Source organism: Lepidochelys kempii, chromosome 5 (genome assembly GCF_965140285.1).
Source record: "Lepidochelys kempii isolate rLepKem1 chromosome 5, rLepKem1.hap1, whole genome shotgun sequence".
In the NCBI taxonomy this organism is placed as follows: domain Eukaryota; kingdom Metazoa; phylum Chordata; order Testudines; family Cheloniidae; genus Lepidochelys; species Lepidochelys kempii.
In genome coordinates this window covers 60,082,497-60,107,712 of record NC_136384.1, presented here as the reverse complement: position 1 = coordinate 60,107,712, position 25,216 = coordinate 60,082,497, and the positions used below count along the sequence as shown (strand labels likewise).

Genomic DNA, 25,216 nt, shown 5'->3' with positions numbered 1-25,216 from the left:
AATTTTTTAAAAAGATCAATATTTTGAATAAACATTTCATTCCAAGTGCCTGTACTATATTCAGTAAATATGTATTTTTGCCGTATTCCAACTTCAAATACAAATCAATAGAATAGGATATTTTCATATGAGCATATTATTATTTTATGCACTTCTACAACACTTGAACAAAAAAATAATCCACATAAGACAATGGTTAACCAAGAGTAAACAATTTTAAATTATGTTCAGGGTCTGTTCTCTAGCTAATTAGGATGTAAATGTCTTTAACTTTTGAGCAAGCTGTTATAATTAAAGCAAAGATTAAAATAAAAAGTCCAATATTGCTTTTTTTCAGGGAAAGAAACATAATGTTTATGCTTGTAAACTTGAGCTCTCTACAGATGATACACTTTGTCTGAAAATGATGTTTATTTTATTGTTTAGCTGAGGCCCTTGAATTAATATATAATCTGAAAACTCTTAAGGCCAAATTCTGGCGTTAGTTACTCACACAGGGCTTCATTTGAGTTCCAGCAAAAGCCCTATGCATGCATGTGAGGGCAGAACTTGGATCTTAATTTGCTTTGCTGAGCAAAACAAGATATGTCTGTGTGAATCATTATCCCCTCTGGCTCCCGATTAGTCAGGGGTGGGTTGTAGAAGCTGGGATCTGAACAAGGCAGCAGAGCAGGAACAAGATAGGAAGGCAGGAATCAGGAACAAGGCAAGGCTCAGGAGTCGGGCAAGAAGGTGGGGTCAAATGTAGCAGCCAACCAGGAATTCACCTAATTGCTCAGAATACTTCCTGTACATCATTGTAGCCTAAATAGCAAGTGTGAACCAATAGGAGAGGCCAGACATCTCTTTCAACTGCGAGCTTCATGGGTGGTTTCAATGTAAGGTAGCGTTCTTTAGCCCACACTCCCTGGTAGTACCAGAAAGCTTCTGGGTGTTGGCTACAGTCTGAGGACTACCCCGGGGACATGTGGACCCAGGTTTCAGACCTGTGATCCCCCACACTTGCTCAGAAAAAGAACACAAAATGCAGCCATGTCATCTTAGAAAGCATGTCAGATTAGCTTCCACTAACTGTCTTGACCACATGTGGTCGTTTCAAGCAATCAAAGAACCAGACCCTAGGGGCTTTTCTGACCAAATGCATCAATTGACCCAGCTTGATATTTGAAGAGTAACATAGATTACATTTTTGAAGTCAACTTAATTTGATTACAGCTTTTTTGAAGTCAACTTAACACCACTAAGAACAAAAGAGGAATGGAATTTCATTGAAAATTTTTGAAATTTCATAGTTTTGCTCCAGTGTCATGGCTCTGGTGCTCTGCTATGCTTCAGCAGAATACTGTGCCCCTATGTGGTGTCGTTCGCCTCACACTGAACAGGTCAATGTTTAACTGAACTTGACCATGCGCATCTTCACAGGCATCCTGCACCCCACTCCTATTCCATGGCCACCAGTTCTGAGCAACATAGCCCCTCCACACATTAATTGCAGAGTCTCAACAGCCAGACTGATGGAAAAGCTACGTGCCAGTCCAGGTCTCTCACTGTACACAGACATTTTCAGTCGCCACAGTGCATGAATTACGTTGAAGCTTCCATTGTAATCTCAACCACCAGATCGGAATCTGTCAGCGGGAAACCTATGGCGTGATGAGTGGTCATCTAAAGACATTTAGAATGGTTTCCTTGTCGCTGAACCAACTGTTTGACCACTGGGATTTGACCTGCCACATCACCTTTGGACTCTGCTAAACAGATTCTGAACCGGCCAAGGAATAGGCGCAGCCAGCCGCTACACATGCAGTCTGCACAATGACTCGTTTTGTCACGGTGATCTCAATCAGTCAGTGGTGCATGTTGTTGAATACTGTCAACAAACCAGATTGCATAGTGGCCTCAGGGCCCTTAGTTCTGCCGATGAAGCTGCTGTTGGATGACTCGGCAAGCAATGCAAACACGAGAAGGAGAAGAAGAAGAAGAAGAAGAAGAATTATTTCATGACAATCTAACAAACTCAAAACCAGGGAAGTCGTGGTGAAAAATAATTTAATTGCAAATATTTTGCTCAGCTTTCCCTGTTGAGCTGTTTTCCATGACTTAGTTTCTGACCAGTTCAGATGCACACCAGGAGGCATATTGTCAAGTGGCAGAAGTGGCATCACAGAGTTGCCTTATTTTTGTTTTCATCTATGCAAGGACTGAAGTGAAGAAGAACAAACAAGATCCAGAAGATAAAGGCTCTGAGGAGATCATGAAAATCATAGAAGGAATTTGCTACCACATGACTAGCTGAACTCAGAGGAATACCCTACAGTCTACATTGTTGGAATGAAGTCACCTGAAAGCAATTTGATAAACAAGGAGATTAGGTGCAAAATCTATGTTAATACTAGGATACCTAACCTGTTGAGGCATCTTACTAGGCGAGAAGGGGAGGCAGAAAATCTAGCTTATGTGGTGGCTGCTGGGCCATCTCCAGATGGATGTTTTCTCCTGCTCATGACTTCAGTGGCAGTTACACACATACAACATCTTGCTATAGCAGGCCCTAGATTCCTCATATCTGTTTATCTTAACTCCAAAGGAATTACGAGCTCTGTGAAGGGGTGAAATCTTCTATATTCTTGCTTTGTTCATCCCCTAAATATTGTTAAATGAACAAAATGAGAGTTTAGATCACAAAGTGAATATCAGCAGAGAGTCCTGTAGCACCTTATAGACTAACAGACGTGTTGGAGCATAAGGTTTCATGGGTGAATACCCACTTCATCGGCTGCATGTCAGCTTTCTCCTCTTTGCTTTCTGAATGCTCTGATTACTAATTGGTGCAAGGGAGGGTAATTGTTGTCTCCTCCGCCCTTTACTTATTAGAATTACGTTTTGTTCAGAACTTTTTTTAATGGTTGTAGCTAACAAGTTGTTACCTTAATAAGCAAGAGTTCCCAACAGTCACAGGAGAATTGGTTTAGCTTCATCAAGGTAAAGTTTTATAAACTATTTAGAAATCATTTTCCAGCTTCTAAATACAGAAATGAAAACTGATTTTGCATGTTTATTCTTCCTGTACATAAAGACTGTTCTCATAGAATTTGTTAATTCAGCTATGATTCTGTTGCTTTAAATCTTTCTTCTATATTCCTGGGCTGATTTCATGCACAACTTAAAGTTTAATGTTGCTAGATGATTTACTGCAGCTTTACAGATGGCATTTCAACCAGTCTGTGGACTGAGTCCCGTCCCCACATACGATACACTATTGTGCTAGCATAAACATGGATATTGATACAAAGTCGGTGAAAACAGACTCTAAAAGTAACTCCATGCTTCTACTCTCAAATTCAGTGGCAGCAAGTTTCTTCTTAGATTTCGAATGCTGACTGTGCAGTATTTGCATAGTGCTCCACTTTAGCTCCTTATTTTGTTAATCATGTACATCAGTATGAGTAAACAGTCATTAGAGTTAAATTTATTTGTATGTCAGTCTCAGACCCCACCCACATTCATTTGGCTATTTTTAATTTCTGATTTCTCTCAATAAGATGCTTTGCAGAATTCACAAAATTACTCGGTGCTATTAATGTCTTAACCTTTGTCTATAAAAGTTTAGAAGGTCTATTATAAATTGGGAGTAAGTGCTTGTGATATGCACAGCACAATTTGGCTGAAGTGGTCACCATTTTACTGATAGTCTTTCTTTGGATAGCTTTAGAAGAAGTGCCTGGCACCAGCATGCTATTAGGCTGTAATTAGTGTAACTAACAACTAATATGAAAGAGCAGAATACAGGTCACCATAAGACTTCAAAGGTCTTAACAGGTTAAGGTTGGAGGGCAATCTATCCCCTTGTTTAATCTGTTGCCATATCTGGTGAGATTTGTTAAAATCTTCAGCAACCTCTAACCTGGAGGTGTTGCTCCCTCATAATTTACTGGTCACATGCCATATTCTTTATTCCCTTTTGTTTAGATGAGCATGAATCTTGGTGAAAGGCAGCTTCATTTTAGAGTTCATGTACAAATGTGCACAGATTATCAGCTTTCTAATGCAGATAAAAGATTATGGTTTAAACCGCTTTAATGTTCTTGTCCTGCCAGCTTTGGACTACAGTGAAATAGTCGTTTTGCTATGCTGTGAAACATAATTTGTAGACAACATTTAATGTGTAATGTGGGAGTAGTTTTAAAATGTAACTATTTAAAATAAATCAGTTATTGTATAATTGATTCTAACAGATACTGAGTATTATGAGTTATACGAGATGTTTCCCTAAACCTAATTGCCCAAGGATAATTTTGTTTGTGATTTCAGTGAACACTAATGCTCTTTGAGGATAAATACACAACATAAGAATAATCTTATCATGTTTTCGTGTGTGGTTCTTAACCCCTCTCTCCCAAGCCTCTGACAATGGTTTCTCCTTGATTACACCTGGCTCTAAATGAAAGCTAGTCCAGATGGGAGGCTAAGTACCCCATCCTTTCTTGTTTTGCTCATTACCATTTTGCCTTCTAAGCAATTGTGGTGCTGTTCCTCCAGATGGAAGGTTCTAGAGAACCCCTCTAAGGCCGCAAACAGAGGGTTCCCATGGCTTTCACCTTCCACTTTTCCCTCTCCAGGTCCCAACACCACACTTTCACGATGAGCCTGAGCACAGGCCTGAGGACCAAGATATCTGAGGCCACTTAGGCAAAGTGGTGCACAGCAAGGTACTTGACTGGCCCAAAACCAAGCTTAGTTTTAATTACCTTTTAAACTGATTAGGGCAACTTAAAGGACAGTAAGAGTGAGTGAGAGGAAGAGAAGGAGCAGGCTGATGTCAGGTATAAAGTTCACCAGAAAAAAAAATCTTACAAGGATTTCACAAGCAATGACACTAAGGATAGTATTTAGAAAATCTTTTTCTTTCAAGACTATCTTGCGATTAACTGTGGGACTACTACATCAAAGCTACACTGACTTCAAAGCTTAGAACCACTTACAGTTTGCAGCTATTACTAAAACATACCACTTCACCCTGCCAGCAACTCATCTTTGCTAAGTTACACCATCTACTTCCTGGCCTCTGTTTTGTATGGGGGAAAAAAACTTTGTAAATTAAATATCGCTCTTCACACTGAACTAATGTCAAAGTAAGAAACAAAAGCATTAAATGGAGGTATTAAGAGGGTCAAACTCTAAATAATCAGCGTGTGTGAAGTAAATTTTGCCACACCATTCTAGCCCAATTCACAAATCCACAAATAAAAGTGAGCAAGCTATTTAGACAGTTATTTAGACAACAGAGCCAGAGGTTACCTATCTAGCACAAAATCCTGTAAAGCAGCTCTTGATTAATGGACAGACTTAATACTGTGGTAACTTGGCACAAGTAGAGCGCTCCTTGAGCTCAATGATGTTCTCATGTACATGCAGCTCAAACGCCACATATCTTACAATATCCGTCCCAACCATATTCTGTAGTGATTAACTACACTAGCTGATTTTTTAGAGATATGCAATGTTGCACATTCATGTACTATATACAAGAGCAGTGTGGTGCTGTTGGGCATTAATCATCATTTATTGCTGTACTTTTTTCTTCTTTATAAACTGGAGAAATTGAAGAAGAGAAGCTTGAATATTTGGTATTTTTGAAATCACTGCAACAACTCATCTGCAATAGTAGGTCTATACCACATCCTCTGTACTGAAATAAGAAGGTTACAATGTACTGAGAATGTAATTTATTGCAGCATTAATACTATTCAACACTTAAAATTGTTACATTGTTATTTTCTGATTGGGAGTTTTATGCCTAGGGTTTTTTAAATGGTACATTAATTTCTGAATAAAATTTGTCTTGTAAACGACATATTAATAGAAAGTTAGGCACAAGTGTGATTCTTTGAGTGTGCTTTATATAACAGTTTATATGTTCAGTACAGATCAGTGACATGCTCTCTAGAGCTAAGTGCCATTAATCCATTTACAGCTGCTCATTGCAATGAAGAGAAATTACCAGTGAAAGAACTGATCATATGTTAAGGAGAATTTCTCGGCTTCCATGTATTCTGCTTTTATATTTTGAAAATATATTTGGTGCCTTTGCAAATGTTTAAAGTGACTCTTTTTACTTAAAAAGAGAGAGTCTGGCAACAGTCAGGAGTTCTGAATCTTTTGGCTTGTGTCCAACTTGCTGGTTGTTTTGCCACACTTAGTTCCACATCACTGAATTTAGAAGGCAGAAGTGGCAAAGCTCTGCACTGACCTATTGGTCATGACCACTCCTACCTCATTCTGAGTGTTTTCATCCTAATCTATTTGCACAAATAATGTAGTTCTGCAGCAATAAATGAAGATTTAAAATACAGAAGCATAGAGGCAGTTCACATATTGTTTCAGAAGGATGATGTTTTCTAGTAGATGTAAATACATGAATTGTAATGTAACTGAGTCAGTTGAAAAAGCTATTGTCTTTAAAGAGTTGACATATGAAAAGAGAAAACAGGAATTTACTGTTAAATTTGAAATATGTATGGCAATTGTATGTTCTGTCTAAAGAACGTGTCTTTGCTTTAGAGATGTAAAGGGAGGGGGGAAGCTTCCTGACTGGCTGATTATTTCAAATACTCTGACATTTTGATTGCATAAATTGTTATTATAGAGTCAGGTAAGACTTCATCTCTGAATTTATATATTTCATTCCATTGTAGATTTTTTTTCTTAACAAATACACTTCTCTGCAATAAATTGTTCAGAGAATGAACAGCAGAGTCATTTGAGGTTCATTGAAAATATAGGAGGACATCATGTTTCCTGTCCTTTTGTTAAACTTGGCATATTGATTTTTTGCACAGCTTGCAGCACAGAAATGTGATCTACAGCTATGGCAAGGCAAGCTAACCACATGTGAATTTGTTAAGTACTGCTGGATTAGCAGGAATCGTCAGACTGTGCAAACACGGCAACTTGATTTCCTCTGTAACTCTTTATTTATGACTTAATCAATTAAAATAATAAGTTTTGATTTTATTAATCATAAATAAATGAATAATCACAAATCATCTACAGAAGTCATTTTTTCCCCACATTCACTAGTTCCCATGAAGTTAGCACTCTCTCAGTAACTCAACTGCAGTGCTAAACATGCAGAACTTGTACTGAAGTTGAGGAGAAAATATGTAAAAATAAAGATTTGACAAGTGTTGTTTGCTAGTGTTTTTTTAGATTTGCCCGTGAAATTAATAAAGACAAGGTATGTTTTTTAAACAACTTTCAAGTTTTTATTTAAATTTGTCATTACTTTTCTCTATGTATTCCTTTCCTGTTTAATCTTTTGTTCCCTTTATGTTCAAAGATAGTAAGATTATGGAAGCTACTGATGCTGCAGACTGCATTTAAGTTTAGTTATGGTGTAGCCTTGTGGAAAGAGCTCCTCTGATGTGAGGCTGGTTTGCTCTTCTCTCTACATTATTAAACCTTCTTAAACACTTCCATTATACCATTCACCTTCCTTGACTTCAAACAACACAGCAACTGTGTATAGAGGATGAACTGTAACTCTGTTGAGTGGGTTACCTGTGGTTTCTTAGAAATGTTAATGTATTATCTGTCGTGTTTATAAAGTTCTGTTTGCCATTGGACGTTGAGAAACCATTCTGAAGTTTTAGAATCAAACTGATCAAATGTCCAAGGCAAAGAAAATGATTAAGGACATATTAGAGTTTGGCATCATTGTCATCTTCCTTTGAAATTGTTTCTTTAAAATAAATCTCTAAAAAATGTTAATGTAAAAGGTTACTAAGTGGGAAAACAAAGTTGCTATGATTTTTAAGGGATCTCTGTGTACATTCTGACTGAATCACTTATGAAAATCATCTTGACTAACGCTGGCCTTATCGTTCAGAGTTTATTGGAAACTAATCTTTTCAAAATATTTGGAATAAGCTAAAACCTGACTTGCTCATCTCATGAAAAAGGTCAAAACAGAGAAGAAAGTGCCACTGGTTTGTGTTAGGTGACACTGTGCCCTGCTTGTCTAATTTGATTACACAAAGCCACTGAAGCCCCAGGCAAAGCTGATTTTAGCTATAATCAGCTTCTTAACCTTTTGAGAACTAACGTAAACACTACCTACCGGTGGTTAATTCTGTTGCTGAGTTACATACAACAATGTGCAAAGGTAAAAGTGTACAAGTACAGTAACACATGTTGTGACAAAACATAACAAGATTATTTAAAAGGATTACAACAGCCTACTCTCTGTCTGTGCTTATTGAATTTTTTCTAAAAATAACTAACTAACTAAATAAAGATGGGTTATAAGGGCGAAGGTTCAATTTTAAGCATAGTTTTCCTGTTATAATCCTGGCTGATCTTGGATTCCACTTACAAATGCAGAAAGGAGTTAAGTACTGGTCATGCAGATGTGATCTTGGATTTGCCACTTTAATCTGAAATTATTTCAATTGCATCATAAATGTTTGTATATGATAAATTATGTACATATAGTCATGCCATTATTAGCTCCTGTCGGAATGTTTTGTGAACTGTTTGGGCAAAATAATAGAATTTTATGCACTTGTGTCTGAACATGGATGTAAATGAATGTGTCCTGGGGTAACTTTATGGTGTAAATGGTCCTTTCCCATGTGATATGTGTGAGAATCACAAAATTGAGATGAAAGACTTATGTCATAACTAGACCTATGCAAAACACACTGGTTTGGGTTATACATTCCCTGAAGAACTCTTGCAGTTTGGATTAGCATGAACTTGAAAACTTGTAGCAAACCTCAAAGTGCATGGCATTGACTACTGCAGTCAGCCCAGGACCTCCCTGAGAAGCTTGAAACCTCCACTCTCCCTCTTTCGATGTATTTGGGGTAGCAGTCTGGTCCCTGCTTGGATCTTTTGGGATTGGCAAACTGGACTGTTTTTCTTTCTTTGGTCTTTGTGGAAGGTAAACTGAGCCTGCTACTTCTTAATCCCAGTTCCTTGAGGGGAGCAGAAGGAATTTAAATACTTCCGCTCATCCTGCTTCCACCACTGACTGCTCTTACCTCGTGGTGGACAGCATTCCCTATTTCTGTAATGCATTTAGGGGAGCATCAGGCTACAGAATGAAGTAAAGATAGTCAGCAACAGGAACAGAAATAGAGTTTACAGTTCTGCTTCTGCTAAACTGATGATGGGAAAGAGTTGGGCAGGCAGCTCACACCCCTGAAGCAATTGGGGATTAATATGAGTTTACTTTGCTGGCTTCTTGAAAACTCAAGATGGGAATGAACAGGCCATCCAGCCACCCTGGAGATCCTGGTAGGGGAGAGGAACAGATAGCCAATCTCTGAATACACTAGGAGGGGAATAGTGATTACAAACCACTGGACCTTCCTTCCAGTGTGCGGGGAGGGAGTTGGACAGCTGGCTGAGTCCTCTTCAAGTTTCACTCAAACCTCTGAGTTTCACTTTCTAAATGGAATGTGAAACCATCTATGCTGGTGGCTCTTAAAATGTGTCAATTTTCTTAAATAACTAAATAAGTTTTGTCATTTAATTACTTCTGTACTTATAGTATTCTATGTATTTCTTGTAGTAAGTAAGAAGTTCAAGGGAATACTAGTAGTACAGATGTAACCTTGTTTATTTACCTCAAATAGTGTTTCCAACCGTTTCACATGGCATTTGTTTTGGTTTTGCAAGTTTCACACTCCTATAGTTCTAATCTACTAACCAACTCCACTGTAACCTTTTTTTGGTGTGTGCTGGAGGGAAAGACATCATTCAAATATTTGTTGCATATTTAATGTGAATGAATTAAATCATTCTGAATTTTCTATAATACTTGTCACTAAAGTAAATAGACATTAATGTTCTGTAGAGAGAGGACATCATGGATGTCTACCTCCCGCTGTGTGCATATTGAGTAAAATGTAGGCTCAGCTTCTCCGTTCTATCCAACCTGTGCTCAGTGCAGCTATCAGGGTTTGGAAGAAGAATCTGACTTTGAATCACCTTTGTATCTTCTGTACTCTAGCCCTGGTCCCTGATCTAAATTAGAACAAACTTATGGCTGCTCAAACATATGGTCACACATTGGGGTGTAGGCTGGGTGACCTAGTGGTTGGAACAGGAGTCTTGCCTCGTGGTTAGAGCAGAATCAGAGGGCAGAACTAGAACCATGGTCAGGGAACAAGCCAACAGTGAGTCAGGAGTTCTGAGGAAGATAGGCACTAGGGCTGGAGTGGGAGCAGGCATTGGTTGGAGCAAGGGTCTGTACAGGGATCAGGAGCCAGGTCTGGCACAGCTGTGGGGGTGTGGAATGCGTTGAAGATTAAATGGTGATCTCTTGGCTCTTCTGTCCAATCAGGGACCACACTCACTTAGTGAAGGTTTATTGTGCCCAGGTAAGCTCATTGACTTGCTAGGCAACTGCGCCCAGAGCATCTGAGTTCCTGACAGTACCCTGTCACCCTCCCAAGGGCTCCTCCTAAAGCCTCTTGGACCTGGCTTGCCAGGATATGTTTGGAGAAATTCCTGCATAAGATAGGGAGTCTGAGCATTTTCTTCTGGTTTCCAGGATAACTCCTCTGGCCTGTATCCGTTCCAGTGTATAAGATTTTGGAGCTTCCTCCTGACATGATGGACTTTGTATTCCTCCTGCCTGTGGACAATTAGTGGCAGTGGAGTATGGTCTACCCAATCAGGGAAGGAGGAGTTGACAAAAAGTTTGAGGAGAGAAAGATGAGAGGTGGGGTGAATCTTGAGGGATTCTGGGAGCTGAAGTGTGAAGGCCACTGGGTTTATTTGCTCAATGATCCAACAAGGACCCAGGGTAGGTGGTCAAGTTTGGCCAAAGGATAGTCTGTTTTCAGGTTCCAAGTCAAGAGACAAACCTTATCCCTTTCTGCAAGATAAGGGGCAACTTGTCACTTTTGCTATGTGTAACACTTATAAGTTTCTTTAATGGCAAGTAAGGGCTCTTTGAGTTCCTGGTGTATTTGCTGGAGGTGGACAACTAGGTCCATAACTTCCAGGATGGCAGAGCCTTTGGACAGGTCCGGATGGAATCGGGGTTGAAAAAACAAAATTGTTGAAGAATGGGGTCTGTTGGGTTGAAGCGTGGGTTGAGTTGTTGTATGAGAACTCAGCCAGAGACAGCAATGGGCGCCAATCAGTCTGATGGAAATTCAGGAAACAGTGGGGATATTTCTCCAAGGTCTGATTGACTCTTTCAGTTTGGTGATCAGTCTGAGGATGCTAGATTGTCGAGGTGAGGGCCTTGGTGATGAGAAGGTGAAGAAATTGCTTCTAGAATCAAGAAACAAACTGAGCATTTGATCCAAAATGATGCATGTCTGCATGCTGTGGTACCGAAAGACATGCTGTGGGAAAGCTTGTGTGGTTCCATGAGCAGATGGCACAATGTGGCACGGAATAAAATGAGCCATCTTGGTCAGGACATCCATGGCAGTAAGGATAACTGAGTGTCCTTGGGAGCATGGTAACTCCATTTAAAGTTCCTTGAGAGTGGGGAACAAGGACGCAGAGGTTTGGAGAGGCGCTGAAAGAGGACCAAAGGCCTTTCTCACAGTCTCTTCGGGCAGGCACAGAGGTCGCTTGACCTAACATAGTTTTTAACATTAGTTCATAGGGCCAGCCACCAGAAGTATCTAGAGATCAGGTTCTAGGTTTTAAATTGGCTGAAATGTCCTGCTGTAGGTGAGTCACGGCACAACCTTAGCACCTGAAGCAGGGAGTTGCTCTCAGGATCCATTTTACACCAGCATTATTCCCCAGAGATAATTTAACTTGGGTAGAGAAGCAGAAAAAGACAGATTGCGAAGGAGAGGTGTGCTCAGAGAGTTTAGTTACAGTGTCCTATTCCTCCATAAGAGAAAGGAACCTGCGGACTATCAGTTTGAGTATTGGATTTCTGTGCCAACAGTGGTGACCCTAGACATACACAAACTGAGCAGCTTCCTACATTGCCCACACAGAGAGTGTCAAATCCCCTTCCTTTCCTTGCTTCTGTGCATCTCTCCTTCTGGTAGCAGTGTTGCTGTACTGCTGAGCACAGCAGGACCGCTTGTGGCTAGCCACAGGCAGCAGCTGCTCCCAATCTCCTGCTGGCTGTCAGCTCTTCTTCCTCTTAGCTGCAGCAGTTTGTGAAAGTGCTCATTGCTCCCTGCTGCTGACAGGCCTCACATGCTACAGCAGGAGTATAACAGTAGCAGTTTCCACCCCCAGAACTAACAGCATCTTCTGGTTGGTCCTGACCTGGAACAGAAGGTGGAAGCCTGAAGGAGAGGAGAGAAGCTGGGGAAAGGAATTTGGAAAGAGGAGAAGGAAGGCTTGCCAAGTCTTGTTATTTTATCAATGATTGGTGATTTTCTTAAAGCTGCAGCTCCTGGAGTCATGTGATTACATGAGAATCTCAACTTACCTTAAAATAATAAGTTGGTAGCCCTCATGGTTGCAGAGAATAGATTGAAAATGTAAACCCTTAGAGGCTCAAAACACAGAAGGAAAATAAAATGAATCACCAATTCTAGTATTTTGTAAAATTTCGTGACTTTAAGCCATTTTCATAATTTTTTGGAACATGATTCATTATTTTTGTAGACACAAGCAAGTACAATACAGTACAGCAGAGCAGAGCTGGTCAAATAACACAAAAATGGTGTGGAAATATTTTGTGAATATTTATAAAAGTTGTATGTCAATAAAAGTGATGAGTTTAGTTTTCTGTTATTTATCAGGTAATATTATTAATTGTTTTGGCAATATTCAGAGAGCTGCCAGGTATCGATAATAATGTTGTAAAATCCCCAAGTTTGACTGATTTTCACACAAATAGTATTCTTCCAAAAACTGAACCAGAAGGATGCTTTTTTCTTCAAGTGATGGTTCCCAGTGTATTCCACTGAGGCTTATACATGCACACCATATACATGGAGTCAGGGAGTTTGAAAGTAGTGTCCATTGGTCCGCACATGTGTCCCAACTTCCATCTGAGGCAATAAAAGGTAGGGTAGACCAACTGCATCTCCAGTTCCTTCCTGCAGCCACATGGTCTGGGTCGGAACCTTCAGTGTCCTTGTCTCTGACACAGTTCCAATAAGTATAGTTGTAAATAGTTTTATCAGTTTTATCTCTTTTCACTAGTGTTATTTCTTAATTTTAGTAGTTACTAGTTTTAACATTTAAGTTTTAGAGTAGCCTTTGGGATTTTCCCCATCCCTCCTGTACCGCTGTCAGGTACCGGACTATGCCCAGAACTCTGGGCTTCAAACTCTGTGTCTCTTGCCCACAATCGTTCTCAGTCAGTGGCTACCACCAACACTGCATAGGAGAAGCTTACATCATGACTAAGTGCAGTATTTCCAGTCTTTCTCCAGCCATATCCGAGAAGGCTCAGCACTTCATCTCCAGAGGTATCTCATGGAGATGGGCATGAGACCACATTCGGACATTATTGATGTATTAAAAAGTTTGGTCACCTAAAGACAAACAATATTAATTTTGCTCCCTGTTTAGAAAACAATCACATACCATGAATAACAAATAGTAAATAGTCTAAGTGAACAGTTCACAAATACACCATCAGCCTAAATTTGTTCACATAACTGTTCAGTGAATACTTACAAATACATTGAAATCGAGATCAGACCATGAATTTGCTACCGAGAAAATGGGGTATATTTGTAATTAATATTATTCACAATGAATAAGTCTACTATCAATACATCACAATATAAAGCTAAAGTGAGCAAACAGAATGAAGTCTGGCCTTTTATCTGTGTTAATTCCAGGGCATCTCTCAGCAAGTGATTAACCATAATTGAGAGAAAAAAATATTGCTGACATTTTCCGTTTGATCTTGGGGCTCCAAAATAATTCTTCACTTAGGACACCAGCGCACCTAAAAGCAGCCCTGTGTGCACTTGCCAGCTGCAATTGTTGTGGCATTGATACACGCTGTTTCCAGGAAAGAAAGGAACGGATCAGTCTTGCATTTGCCACGTTTACTGGAGGGCCAAAGAATGGATTGGAATAATGATCTGGAATCATTAATGTTAAACAGACAAGATCAAAACACTACCTCATGAACCATTTTTTTGGTCCTCCCTAAAGTCAGATCCCCGAACTCCTACAAGTTTAGACGGTGGTATGCTTTAGTAAATGTGTGATGATAAAACTGCCAGATTGAAGGTTTCTTAAGTGCTGCTGTCCAAAATCACCAGCCATGCTTGAAACTAGTAATTCTTGACAGACTATACGCTCTCAGTATGTTACTTTTAGCTCCAGGTGGCAGAGCATATGCTTCAGTGCCAAAAGGTTTTTTTGTTTTCGTTTTATTTGAGTGTGTCATAACTTCTCGCATTTTAATTTCCATCTCTTTCCCTACATCCCATCCCTCCTCTTTTTGGTGTTCAGTTCGTGCCAAAGAACTCCAATTCAAATAGTTTCAAAATTATTGTGTAAATATCTAGATTATTTAAGATCACCTGAGTACATAATTGAGGCCCCAAAAATATTCAATATAAAATGATACAATACTCAGTAAACATAGTCACATTTTAATTCACTACTTTTTTTTAAAGGATTAAATAAGAGAGAAGACATTTTGGCCTCAAAGGATTTGTGTCAGATTACCCCGTTAATCCAAAATATATATCCTATTAATCAGCCTTTATGAGTTAATACTCATTCCTGTGAAGTGCCGCATGCCTCCTAGGTGGTGTTTGAGTTTCATTAACTCCAATGGCAGGGGGAGGTGGAGATGCTCAACACTTTCCAGAAGGTGATTGGCACCTTGCAGGATTGGACCACCAAGTCCCTGACCAAGTTGACCAGGACAAGCAGGCGAATGATTGACAGACATATGGGTGAGTTTAAATGTCAGGCCATGTCTAGACTACAGAGTTAAGTTGACTTAAGTTATGTCAATAATCATTAACTGCTGTCAATAAATCACTTCTGCATGTTCACACAATGCTCCTTTTGTCTGTGGAGCGTGTCCACAGTTGATGCTCTAGCACGGACAGAGAGAGCAGTGCACTGTGGATAGCTATCCCACTGTGCAAATCACCACCTTCTCCCACTAGGAGTTCTGGGAATGGATCGCAGAGCATCATGGGTGCAGGATCACCACCCAAAGATGCAGTTTTCTCATCCCATAATTCCAAGGGTTTCTGACTACATTTTGTGCCATTTTTCAACTGCCCCTTTAAGCTTTGCACCTGCCATCTCTGCCTGAAAGCATGGATCTTGCATTGCTCTTCAGTATTGTGATAGGTGTTATGAACACAACCTGGCTGATCCTGCAGTATTTCATGAGCTGAAAATTTTAATAGGATTCTTTGGTGCCTGCCCTGCTGTGTGCCATGGGAAGAAACAGTTAAAGATTGATGTTGGCATTTACTGTGCAGCTGCACATAGTCGTCCCCATTTTGGTGGGGGTCAGGAAACAAGAATTGAGTGATGGGATTGAATTGTGATGCAGGTATGGGATGACAAGCAGTGGCTGCAGAACTTTTGTATGTGCAAAGCCACCTTCCTTGAACTGTGTGTGGAGATCACCCTCACCCTGCAGTGTAAGGACACCAAAATGAGACTGGCCCTATTGGTGGAAAACCGTGCGATGATGGTTCTGTGGATGCTGGCAACTCCAGACTGCTATGGTCAGTCGCGAATCTGTTTGGAGTTGGGAAAGTCCCCTGGGGGGGGCGGTTGCAATGATGCGAGTGTGTAGGGCCATTAATTGCCTCCTGCTACAAAGGACTGTGACTCTAGGCAACGTGCGGGAAATAGTGGATGGCTTTGTGGCAGTGGGATTCCCTACCTGCGGCTGGGCAATAGATGACATGCATATGCCATTTTTGCCCCAAACCATTTTGCAATGGAGTATATCAACAGAAATGGCTACTTCTCTGTGGTATTTCAGATGCTGGTGGATCAATGGGGTCATTTCACTGACATTAACGTGGGGTGGTCAGGGAAGGTGCATGATGCACACAGCTTCAGGAATACTGGCCTGTATAGAAAATTGCATGCAGGGACTTTCTTCCCAGACCAGAAGATTCCAATAGAGGATGTGGAAATGCCCACAGTGATCCTGGGAGACCTAGCCTGCCCCTTGTTCCCATGGCACATGAAGCCTTACATCAGAAACCTTAACAGTAGCAAGGAGCACTTCAACAACAGACTCAGCAGGTGCAGAGTGACTGTAGAATGTTCATTTGGCAGATTAAAAGGTTGCTGGTGCTGCCTTTTTGGCATGTTAGGACATCAATAAGGAAAATACTTCCATGGTCGTAACAGCCTGCTGTGCTCTGCATAAGATTTGTGAAGCCAAGAGGGAAAAGCTTCCCCAAGGGTGGACCATTGAGGTGGATCACCTGGTGGTTGATTTTGAGCAGCCAGACACCAGGGCTATTAAAGGGGCCCAACAAGGGTCAATTTAATCAGGAAGGCTTTGAAGCGGCATTTTGACAATGAGCCCCAGTAATGTGTCTTTCTGTAATGCATTCAGCCAGGCATTGTTTATTTGCCACCTTGAATGACCCCTGTAATAATTCCTTCCTGAGCGTTAATTGTAGTCTGCAAATGTGCCGATTCCCACTGTGTATGAATTTCTGCTGCAACCACCTTGTAAATAAAGAATCACTGTCTTTGTAAGACTGCTCAGGGCAGCGGGGTAGAAACTGCTTACCAGAACTGCCATGATAGGCATTGTGGGACACCTCCTGGAGGCCACTTAGGGCAACATAAGCAAATGCAGTGTTTACACTGACATTGTGTCACTCTAACTTTGTTGCAAAAAGCTCTATGCTGCTCATTGGGGTGGTTTTAGTATGTAAGTGTAACAAGAGAGTTAAATTGGCAGGAGAAGCATTGTTGTATGTACACCTCCACTGTTTTGTCTATGAAACCTGACTGTGTAATATAGACAAGGCCTCAGGTTGCAATTTTATTAATTATACCTCAGCGTGGGGCATTACATTGCCCCCACTCCAGGTTTTGTGAACCAGGCGAATTGGTTCCAGGGCTTTTATCATGAACCACACAATAACTTGGGGTAGATTCTCCCTGATTCACCCCATGGACTCAAGTTAGTAGTGAAACTTCCTGTCCCAACACAGGCTCCATGTGGGCACCTACGACTCCCTGTACAGGTCTCGTTGCCTGGTCAGGGCCTAATACAAGTATTGGCGGAAGCAGCACAATAGCAGAGTACATGTTTTGCATGTATGAGTCCTTGGTTTTGATCCCTAGCATCTCCAAGAGAGGAAAGATGGTCTAGTGGTTAGAGTGGAAGCCTGAGCTGTGTGAGACCTTGGTTCCATTTCTGCTCTGCTACTGATGTCCTATGTAACCTTGACCAAGTCCCTTAGTCTCTGTGCCTCAATTCTTCATCTGTAAAATGGGGATAAGAGAGAAACCTCTACCTCTCAGGGTGTTTTGCAACTAGGTACATTAAAGATTGTGAGACACTCAGATACTGTGGTGATGGGTGCCATATAAATACCATAGCTAGAAACTATAGTATCTATGTTGATATTTCTTTTCCTTTTTTGTGTGCATCAGGAAGCAAATATATTAAACTATTTCCTTGACTACAAAGGAGGAAATTTGCTGTTTCTGTGAGAGTGCCCACAAATTGCATACTTAAAGACTAACATGGAGTGTAAAGCCACATTCTTAGCTCTGTAGGCTTTTTTCCCCCTCTTCAAATTAGCAATGCTTGACAGACCAAACATTACAGGTATCGAGACAAAAATGTATTCCTGCAGTTGAACATGAAATGGTTATACGCATATTTTGATTCATTTTTACTCTTTGAAAATTCTGCAGTCTTTTTCATTTTCACCAACATAAATTTTGCTTCATTTCTTTTATAAAGTATTGATTTTTTTTTTAGCTTCTTTCAGTTCTGCAGTTGTAGTTCCACTGAAGAAGACTAAAGACTAAAGGTCCCTTGATTTGATGTAGGGTTCAGTGGTGCTGGAACTAGAGGTGCTGGGGGAGCTGCTCCATCCTCTTGGCTTGACACACACCAAATACATAGTTTCCGTGGATTCTATCATTAGCACCCCCACTATAAAAATTGTTCCAGCACCCTGGTAGGGTTATAATTATAGTAGAATGTAAAGATCATGTCAGACAGTTAAGACACCATGTTTGATTGACATACCTTGAAATTGTAATAGTCTGGTGGGGCACATTGTCTGGATTCTAGTAACTAATTTTTTAATCACCAATTTGTCATTGAAAAATTAGAAAAATAAAAAACCATCAACCTCTGTTTATGGAAGCTAATAAAAAAACAATGTTTTGTGTTCTCATGAACATGTACAGTACTTCTGCTGGATCTGTATTAGCTTTTCACTATGCAACCCTTCACAAATATAGCCATTTCTCTAAACATCAGTGTTGCCACTAAACAAACAGAAAAATAAGGGAGGAGGACATGACCATGCACTTTTAAATTTAGGTTAATATGAAGAGTGCAGGCTCAGTATCTTAAATTTGAATGTTGACCCTCTTTTTGTTTGTTTGTTTGTATGTTTGCATTGCGTATACCGATCTATTTTTCCTGCAGATTTTTAAACTGCATGGTATTAATTTTTTTAAAATGTCCACATGCAAACTGCCAAGAACTGGCATCTGGAAGACTTTTTCCTGACTGTGTATGGGCAGATTAAAACAGGATCCATGGATAGACACCCATAAGTTAGTGGGGGCCTGGACAGATCAGTGCATCAGGGCACAACAGAGCAGCATCGCCACACGTTGCTTGTTTCGGTTGGCAATTTGCCAACTGGGCTGCTTCAGTTAGAGGAATATCAAGGACTAAAGAGTGGGAAGAAGACCAGAATCTCATTCGGTGAGGCCAAATGGAAGTATCTGTACTAAGAGACCTGGATGAAAGAAAGAGTTGGTCATCCAAAGGTCACACTACTTTGCTGGAGGAAAAGGTGGGCATGATTTGTCTAGATCCATTCTTCTGACTCTGTGCTTAAGTGCAGATTCCAAATGTGGTTGGAAAATTATTGTTTTTATTATATTCTATCATTTACTATCTCTTAACACAATGAACATGAGGATAGTATTTGGTATTGATAATAGTGCTGGTGGTTTCCATGGTCAGAAAATGGTAATCTAGGCTCAGGACATTAGCTAATTGTTACAGGAGTTATGAAGGATTTTTTCCCATCATATACAGCATGTAGCACAGTTTGGGAGAGGAACATTTTGGAGATTTTTCACCTGCTTCTGAAAAATCAGATATTAGCAGCGTTACCAACTCCCATGATTTTATTGTGAGTCTTGTGACATTTGGTATTTTACCTAAAGCCCTAGCTCCTGGAGTTAAGTGATTATGTGAGAGACTTATCTTTCTTTTTAAAAAAAATCTAAGTTTTTAGCCCTCATGTTTGTGCAGAAAAGATTGAAAATATGCCTTGTGTATCCTAAGCAGTCAGAAACCAGAAGACAAATAATATCTCCCCCAACCAAATTCATTCTTTTTTAAAAATCTTGTGATTTTTAATCCAATTAATGGTTACTTGGACATTTTAGGTCGGCCATACTGTGTTAGTCAATTCTGGAGACAGAATACTGGCTTTAGAGTGATCAAAGTCTGGTCTACTGTGACAAATACTTTTGTTTCTGACAAATGTAGCCATTATCAGTGCACACTGCACAGGAACTTGCTGGCTTTATATATAGGTTGTTCTTTATAAAGCCACTTGTCTCCAACAAGTCTCTACCTTAAACTTCTCTGAACTCAGATGAGCATACTGGAAATGTTCACATTCTAAAATGACAACATATTTGAGTAACTGAAAAATAGAATGATTGATGCAAATAGTCAATAAGGCCCAGATTTTTATAGGTATTTAGGCATTGTGGTGCTCAGCATTGCAACACCTGATTTAGGCCTGGTTACACCCAAAAATTAGATCAATTTAGCTACATCATTCGGGGCTGCGAAAAATGTTGCACCTGTGCAACGTACTAGGTCAACCTAACCCACACGGTAGACACAGCTAGGTTGATGGAAGAACTCTTCTGTCAACCTAGCTATCGCTTGTTGGAGACGTGCGTAAACTGCATTGACGGAAGCAAACTACATTATGGCATTACAGCAACGTAGCTGTGCTATCGTAGCCACTGACGTGTAGACATACCCTTAGGTGCCCAAATCAGTCACGTATTGCAACTATGTGCACCACAGAGCCAAAAGATCTTTAAAAATCTGGGCCTAATTCACTAGCAATTTCTTCACACACTTAGATCTTGAAGAGAAGTCATGCAAAACATAGCTATTCGAAATGTCTCCTTGCAGTGAAGATGAATATGCAGAGATATGAAGACAATGAATATTTTGTGCTATGTCCCAGGCAACAACTGAAGCAAATATTATTCATTTTCAAAATGTGTCAGGGACTAGATGGCTCAGAAAACTGATATTAGGGTATGGTGCCTTTCCCTTCTATGAGAGATGATCAGTTAAAAGCCAGCCCAAAGTTATTTCCATCGGTTAATTGTTTAGTGGCCTATGTGAAATGAATTGATCTCATGGAGCAAGTGTTTGACATCACAGTTCACGGCCTCTTGCAAAGGTTGAATGGACATGGAGAATGAAATACACCCTCCAGCTTAGAGGTGTTTTTTAAGGCTTGTTGAACACATTGGCAGTGTAGTGTAAGAAGCTTGCACTACTGCTGCCTGTACTGTAACTATTTTGTGGATAAGTAACTGCAGGCTCTAGGACTATCAATCCAGTATTTTTTAAGCATTTATTCCAAGGGGAACAGGAACATAATTTATATTGTATTGTAATTATTTTTATATCTCACTGAAGGTTCAATATTTGTACTTATCATTTTATAACTTGAATTCACCACTTAGTCCCTTCCTTAACTTGTCCTTTTTAGCATTTTTTTTTCTTGTAAAGGTAGTTGGATGCTTAAAGTGTAGTTTGCATGGTTACCAGTGACTGCGTCTTCAGTGCAGCAGCACCTCTCTACCTTCCAGCTGTTTAGCCAGTTTCTGGAAGTGGTCTTCGGTTCCATTAGGAGATTTTGCCTGCCCTTTGTCCAAGAAGTTCATAATGTAGGGGTACTTTTGGCTCCTCACTACTGAAGTCACAGGATGCATCAGTGGCCAAAAGCACCGTCTTCTATCTGTATTTGGCAAGCAATTTCAACCATTTCTCCTAGATGTGGTCCTCACCTCAATAGTCCTCTTTGTCACTTCTAGATTGAATTATTGCAAAGCGCTGTGTGTGACAAGGGAATATTTTGAACTCCATTTTGTTTTGTGTCTTTCATTTTTGTGCCCTGTCTTCCATTTGGTGTATGATAACTGCCATTTTGTGTTCTGTGTTGAAGAACCAGCCTGAGCTTGACGTGGTCAGTATATTCCAGAAACTTCCCTGTTTGAGAGGGGTATGGGACACCTCAGAGAGGACTGTCATTGAAAGAGCCATCAAGGGCCATCTACTTTGAATGACTATCAACAGCTGGCCCACCTCAGAGAACAATGGTTGTTTTCACATGGGATTTGCATGCGGAGGTCTGGAGGAGTATGTATAAGCCACTGAGATCAAGGTTTCTAGGTACTGTTTTTTGGGGTCTAAGACATGTCGGCAGCAGTGGCCCGGGTCCCTAGGAAGGGTGGCAAACACGAAGTCTGCAGCTGAGAATGTACCTTAGAGATCCAGAGCTAGGAACAGAGATCCGGTTCTGCCCAGACACAATGGGATCCAATGGTTGGTCCACTTACAACAGACTGATTTCCTTCCAGGGTGGGAATGGGCCAGGTTGTGACACTACTCTTAAAGAGCACAGGAAAGCTTCAGTTAGTCCAGTGTGACCACATAAATGGCAGTGTGTGTTATACCAGTGCTTTCACAACTGCACTAGTCTCCTGTTTACTTTTGGATGAAGTTCCAAATACTGACTTTTATCAGTAAACCTCCATGAGGCTTTGATCCTGACTATATAAGAACCAATCTTTCCATTGCACTGCTAGAGAGATAGCTAACAGTACAGTACCTAGTGCTGGATCTTTTGGGGGGCATTTTAGCACTACCATAATGCAACAAATAATTGAAATGTTTGTGATTTGATTCTTGAAATACTCTGTGCCCATTGGTGTAGTGGAGTCAGCTTTGTTGACCTTTAGGGCATGGTGCAATGCCCTTACCTTTCCAGTTTTTGTTGGGTGAGGGTTTGGTTCATTTTGTATGAGGTATTTGGAGCTAGAATGGTGGCATTAGAATTTTGCTTTTTTTTTTTTTTAACTTGGCTTTTAATGGCATTTGCTGTGTTAAAAGTTTGTACATGAACCCTGATACTCTGTAATTCAGTGCCTTTTCTAAATAATAAACTTGAATAAAGGTTTTCCGATATTCATCCCTGATGCTCCCATGTGTCAGCATTCTCCAAGCCTAAACCATTCCTAGAAGTTGACTGAACACCTTAGCATCCATACCCTTACCATCTATTGACACTCTGGGCACATCAGCTGTCGGGGCTGTGGACCTGGTGGGATGGATTTCAGCAGGAAGGTGGTTATGATTAAAAACTCCTGGTGTATTGGTATTCCAATTGGAATACTCTAAATTGTGTGCCCCCTTTTGCTGTTTCTAAGGGATCTGGCTGTAATTTAAGCAGCACAAACAAGACAGACCTGCTTGTACTGAGGAAGTGGAGGAGAAAAAAAAAGCTTGACCAAATATGGACATAGTTTAAACAAGTTTATAAATATATATAAATAAAAAACATTGAAGCTTCACAGAATGTAGAAGTTCAGTTAAGAAAGTAACTACACTTTAAATGCCTCTGAAAAACCCAGGTCCAAACCCAAATGTCAGAAAGAAAGGAAGGATGGTCAGTAGTTAACCTGGGACTCAAAAAACCTTAGTTCATTTCTATGCTCTGCCACAGATTTCCTGTGTGACCTTAGGCAAGTCCCTTAGTCTCACTGTGCATCAGTTCCCCATCTGTAAAATGGAAATAATAGTACATCCTTTCCCCACAGGGTTGTTGTAAGGATAAATGTGTTAAACACTGTGAGGCGCTTAGACATTATAATAATGGTGCCCTTACAAGTACCTAAGATAGTTAGAGCTAGACTGGGCATGTCTTTAGTGGGCTTGTCCTGACATTTTCTTCTCCTAGATAGCTTGCATGGGAAGGAAGAACCAAAGTGGAAAGATTTAGCAAAAACATGTACAACTGCTATGGAAACATCAATTAATATTTCTCAGGCACTTTTCTGTAAATATTAGACACAGCTGGTAATTGGAGAATCTACGGGAGCAGAAGAAGCAAGAAAAAAAGAAGTGGGGCAAAAATAAGTCCAGTCAAACACATATTGGCTTTAGATATCATGTGATGTGGGACTGAAGTGTCAGAAATGGTTCAAAATACATTTTAGAATGTGTAAGTTATGGCTGACTGAAAATATTTACAAATAAGGGATTGAATAAGTGTTTACTACTGTGCTCATTTTTATGGCAGACAAGTAAACGATGTGATATCCTTTAAAACAGTAAAATGGCAAAAAAATTTTAAAAATCTATAATTTTAATCAAAAGTTTGTTTCAGTCATTGAAATTCTGTTATTGCTGCTTACAAACATTAAAGTCAATCTAAACATCAGTAGCTTGCAAGATCAATATTTTTAATATGTTTGCATTGCAGTGCTGCAGATTTTTGGCTAATGGATCGCACCCATATTGATTTCCATGGGAAACGTTAGTCTGATACTGAAATAATTAAAAAAAAGCCAGGGATTATTGGTTTGGAATTTTGAAGGAGATAGAAGTATAAAAATTGGTTATTGACCAAATTGCTTGGGGTGAATGAACCTTGGGCACTTGCAATAAACTTGTAGCTCAGAGTCATTACTGAATACTACCTTAGTCCCTTAAACCTAAAATCAATCAATAACCTATTATAACAATGCAAATTGTGGTGAAATAACATACTTGGCATGTTAGAATAACATTATCTCAAGGCAGCAGGATATTCATAAGCATCTACATACATGTATTGCTAATAAATATCTACTGAAATGTACATAGCAATAGTTAATTTTGAGATTAAAATACTGAATTTGTTAATGTAAAAGTAGAATTTTAAAGTAACTGTTTAAAAGAAGATAAATAATAGTAGGGCTATTAAAAAGACTAAAATGATAGCCTAGTACTATAGTGAGAGCATTGCTCTAAACAGACAAGCATTACAATATTACTTTGCATCCTAATATTACAATATTATTTGTTGTGGGACAAATGTCAGACGAAAAACAATAGGATTCATCTATGTGGAAATAAAAATCTCTGGTTGGTTCTCAGGCATATGGAAAGAACATAAGCAAATAGGACATAAGGTCTCAGCAAGATATATACATACTTTGGAACCGACACCAAATTATTTTCCTCTTGTTTGTTTAACCTTTGGTATGGATTCAGGAGTTATATTAATGATCATTTCTTTTTATGTAGAGCCAGGTCATCAGCTAGTATAAAATGATTGGTGACTCCAATACAGCGATACCATTCTACCCCAGATGAGAATCTGTCTGGTAGGGTTTGTCTGCTCAGTGTGGTAATGCACACTGTGGGAATATGATTTCTAAAGTGCACTAATGTGTTGCTCAACAATTGGTCTTTGTAGACTCCGCTAGTGTGCACTAAAGGTTCCCTAGTGTGCTTTATTATAATACTGTTTCATTACATTATGGAACCTGTAGCGCGCACCAGCAGGGTCTACACAGACCAATTAATGCTCAACATGTTAGTGCGCTTTAGAAATCACACACCCAGAGAGAGCACTGCCCTACTGTGAAGACACGCCCTGAATCTCTCCTGGTTGGTCCTTATGTCAGATCCCAAGAAAAGTTTTATATTGGTTTGTAAAAAGGGAGAATAAAATACTAGTATTTGCCAGTTTGTGGATGATGTCCTTATGGAGGAAAAGAATTCAGTTTTAGGATAGTCATTTTTACATGAATAGAAATCAATTCTTGGTCTTTAATAGATTTCATTTTTACAATGTAAAATAAAAAAAGCTATTTTTATACATTTTAAATTGATAATAGAACTTTTAACTACTTAGTACTCATTATGGAGGGCCTGAACCTGTTCCTGTTGAAGTCAGTGGTGGTTATATCATCGTCTTGAGTCAGAAGAGTGGCAGACCCTTGTATA

General features: G+C 39.8%; 1 protein-coding gene across 10 annotated transcripts in view; it reads left to right on the top strand.

Annotated features, from left to right (window-relative positions):
- Positions 1-25,216, top strand: part of ARB2A (ARB2 cotranscriptional regulator A) — a 364,451-nt gene that overhangs the window by 271,547 nt on the left and 67,688 nt on the right. The window contains exon 11 of one of the 10 annotated variants that reach the window (XM_073344481.1): positions 21,387-21,412. The exons of the other annotated variants lie outside the window; for them this stretch is intronic. Within the exon in view, the coding sequence (XP_073200582.1) occupies positions 21,387-21,397 (11 nt within the window). The 3' untranslated portion in view covers positions 21,398-21,412. Of the gene's footprint in view, positions 1-21,386; positions 21,413-25,216 lie in introns of those variants that run through there. 10 annotated transcript variants of the gene reach the window in all.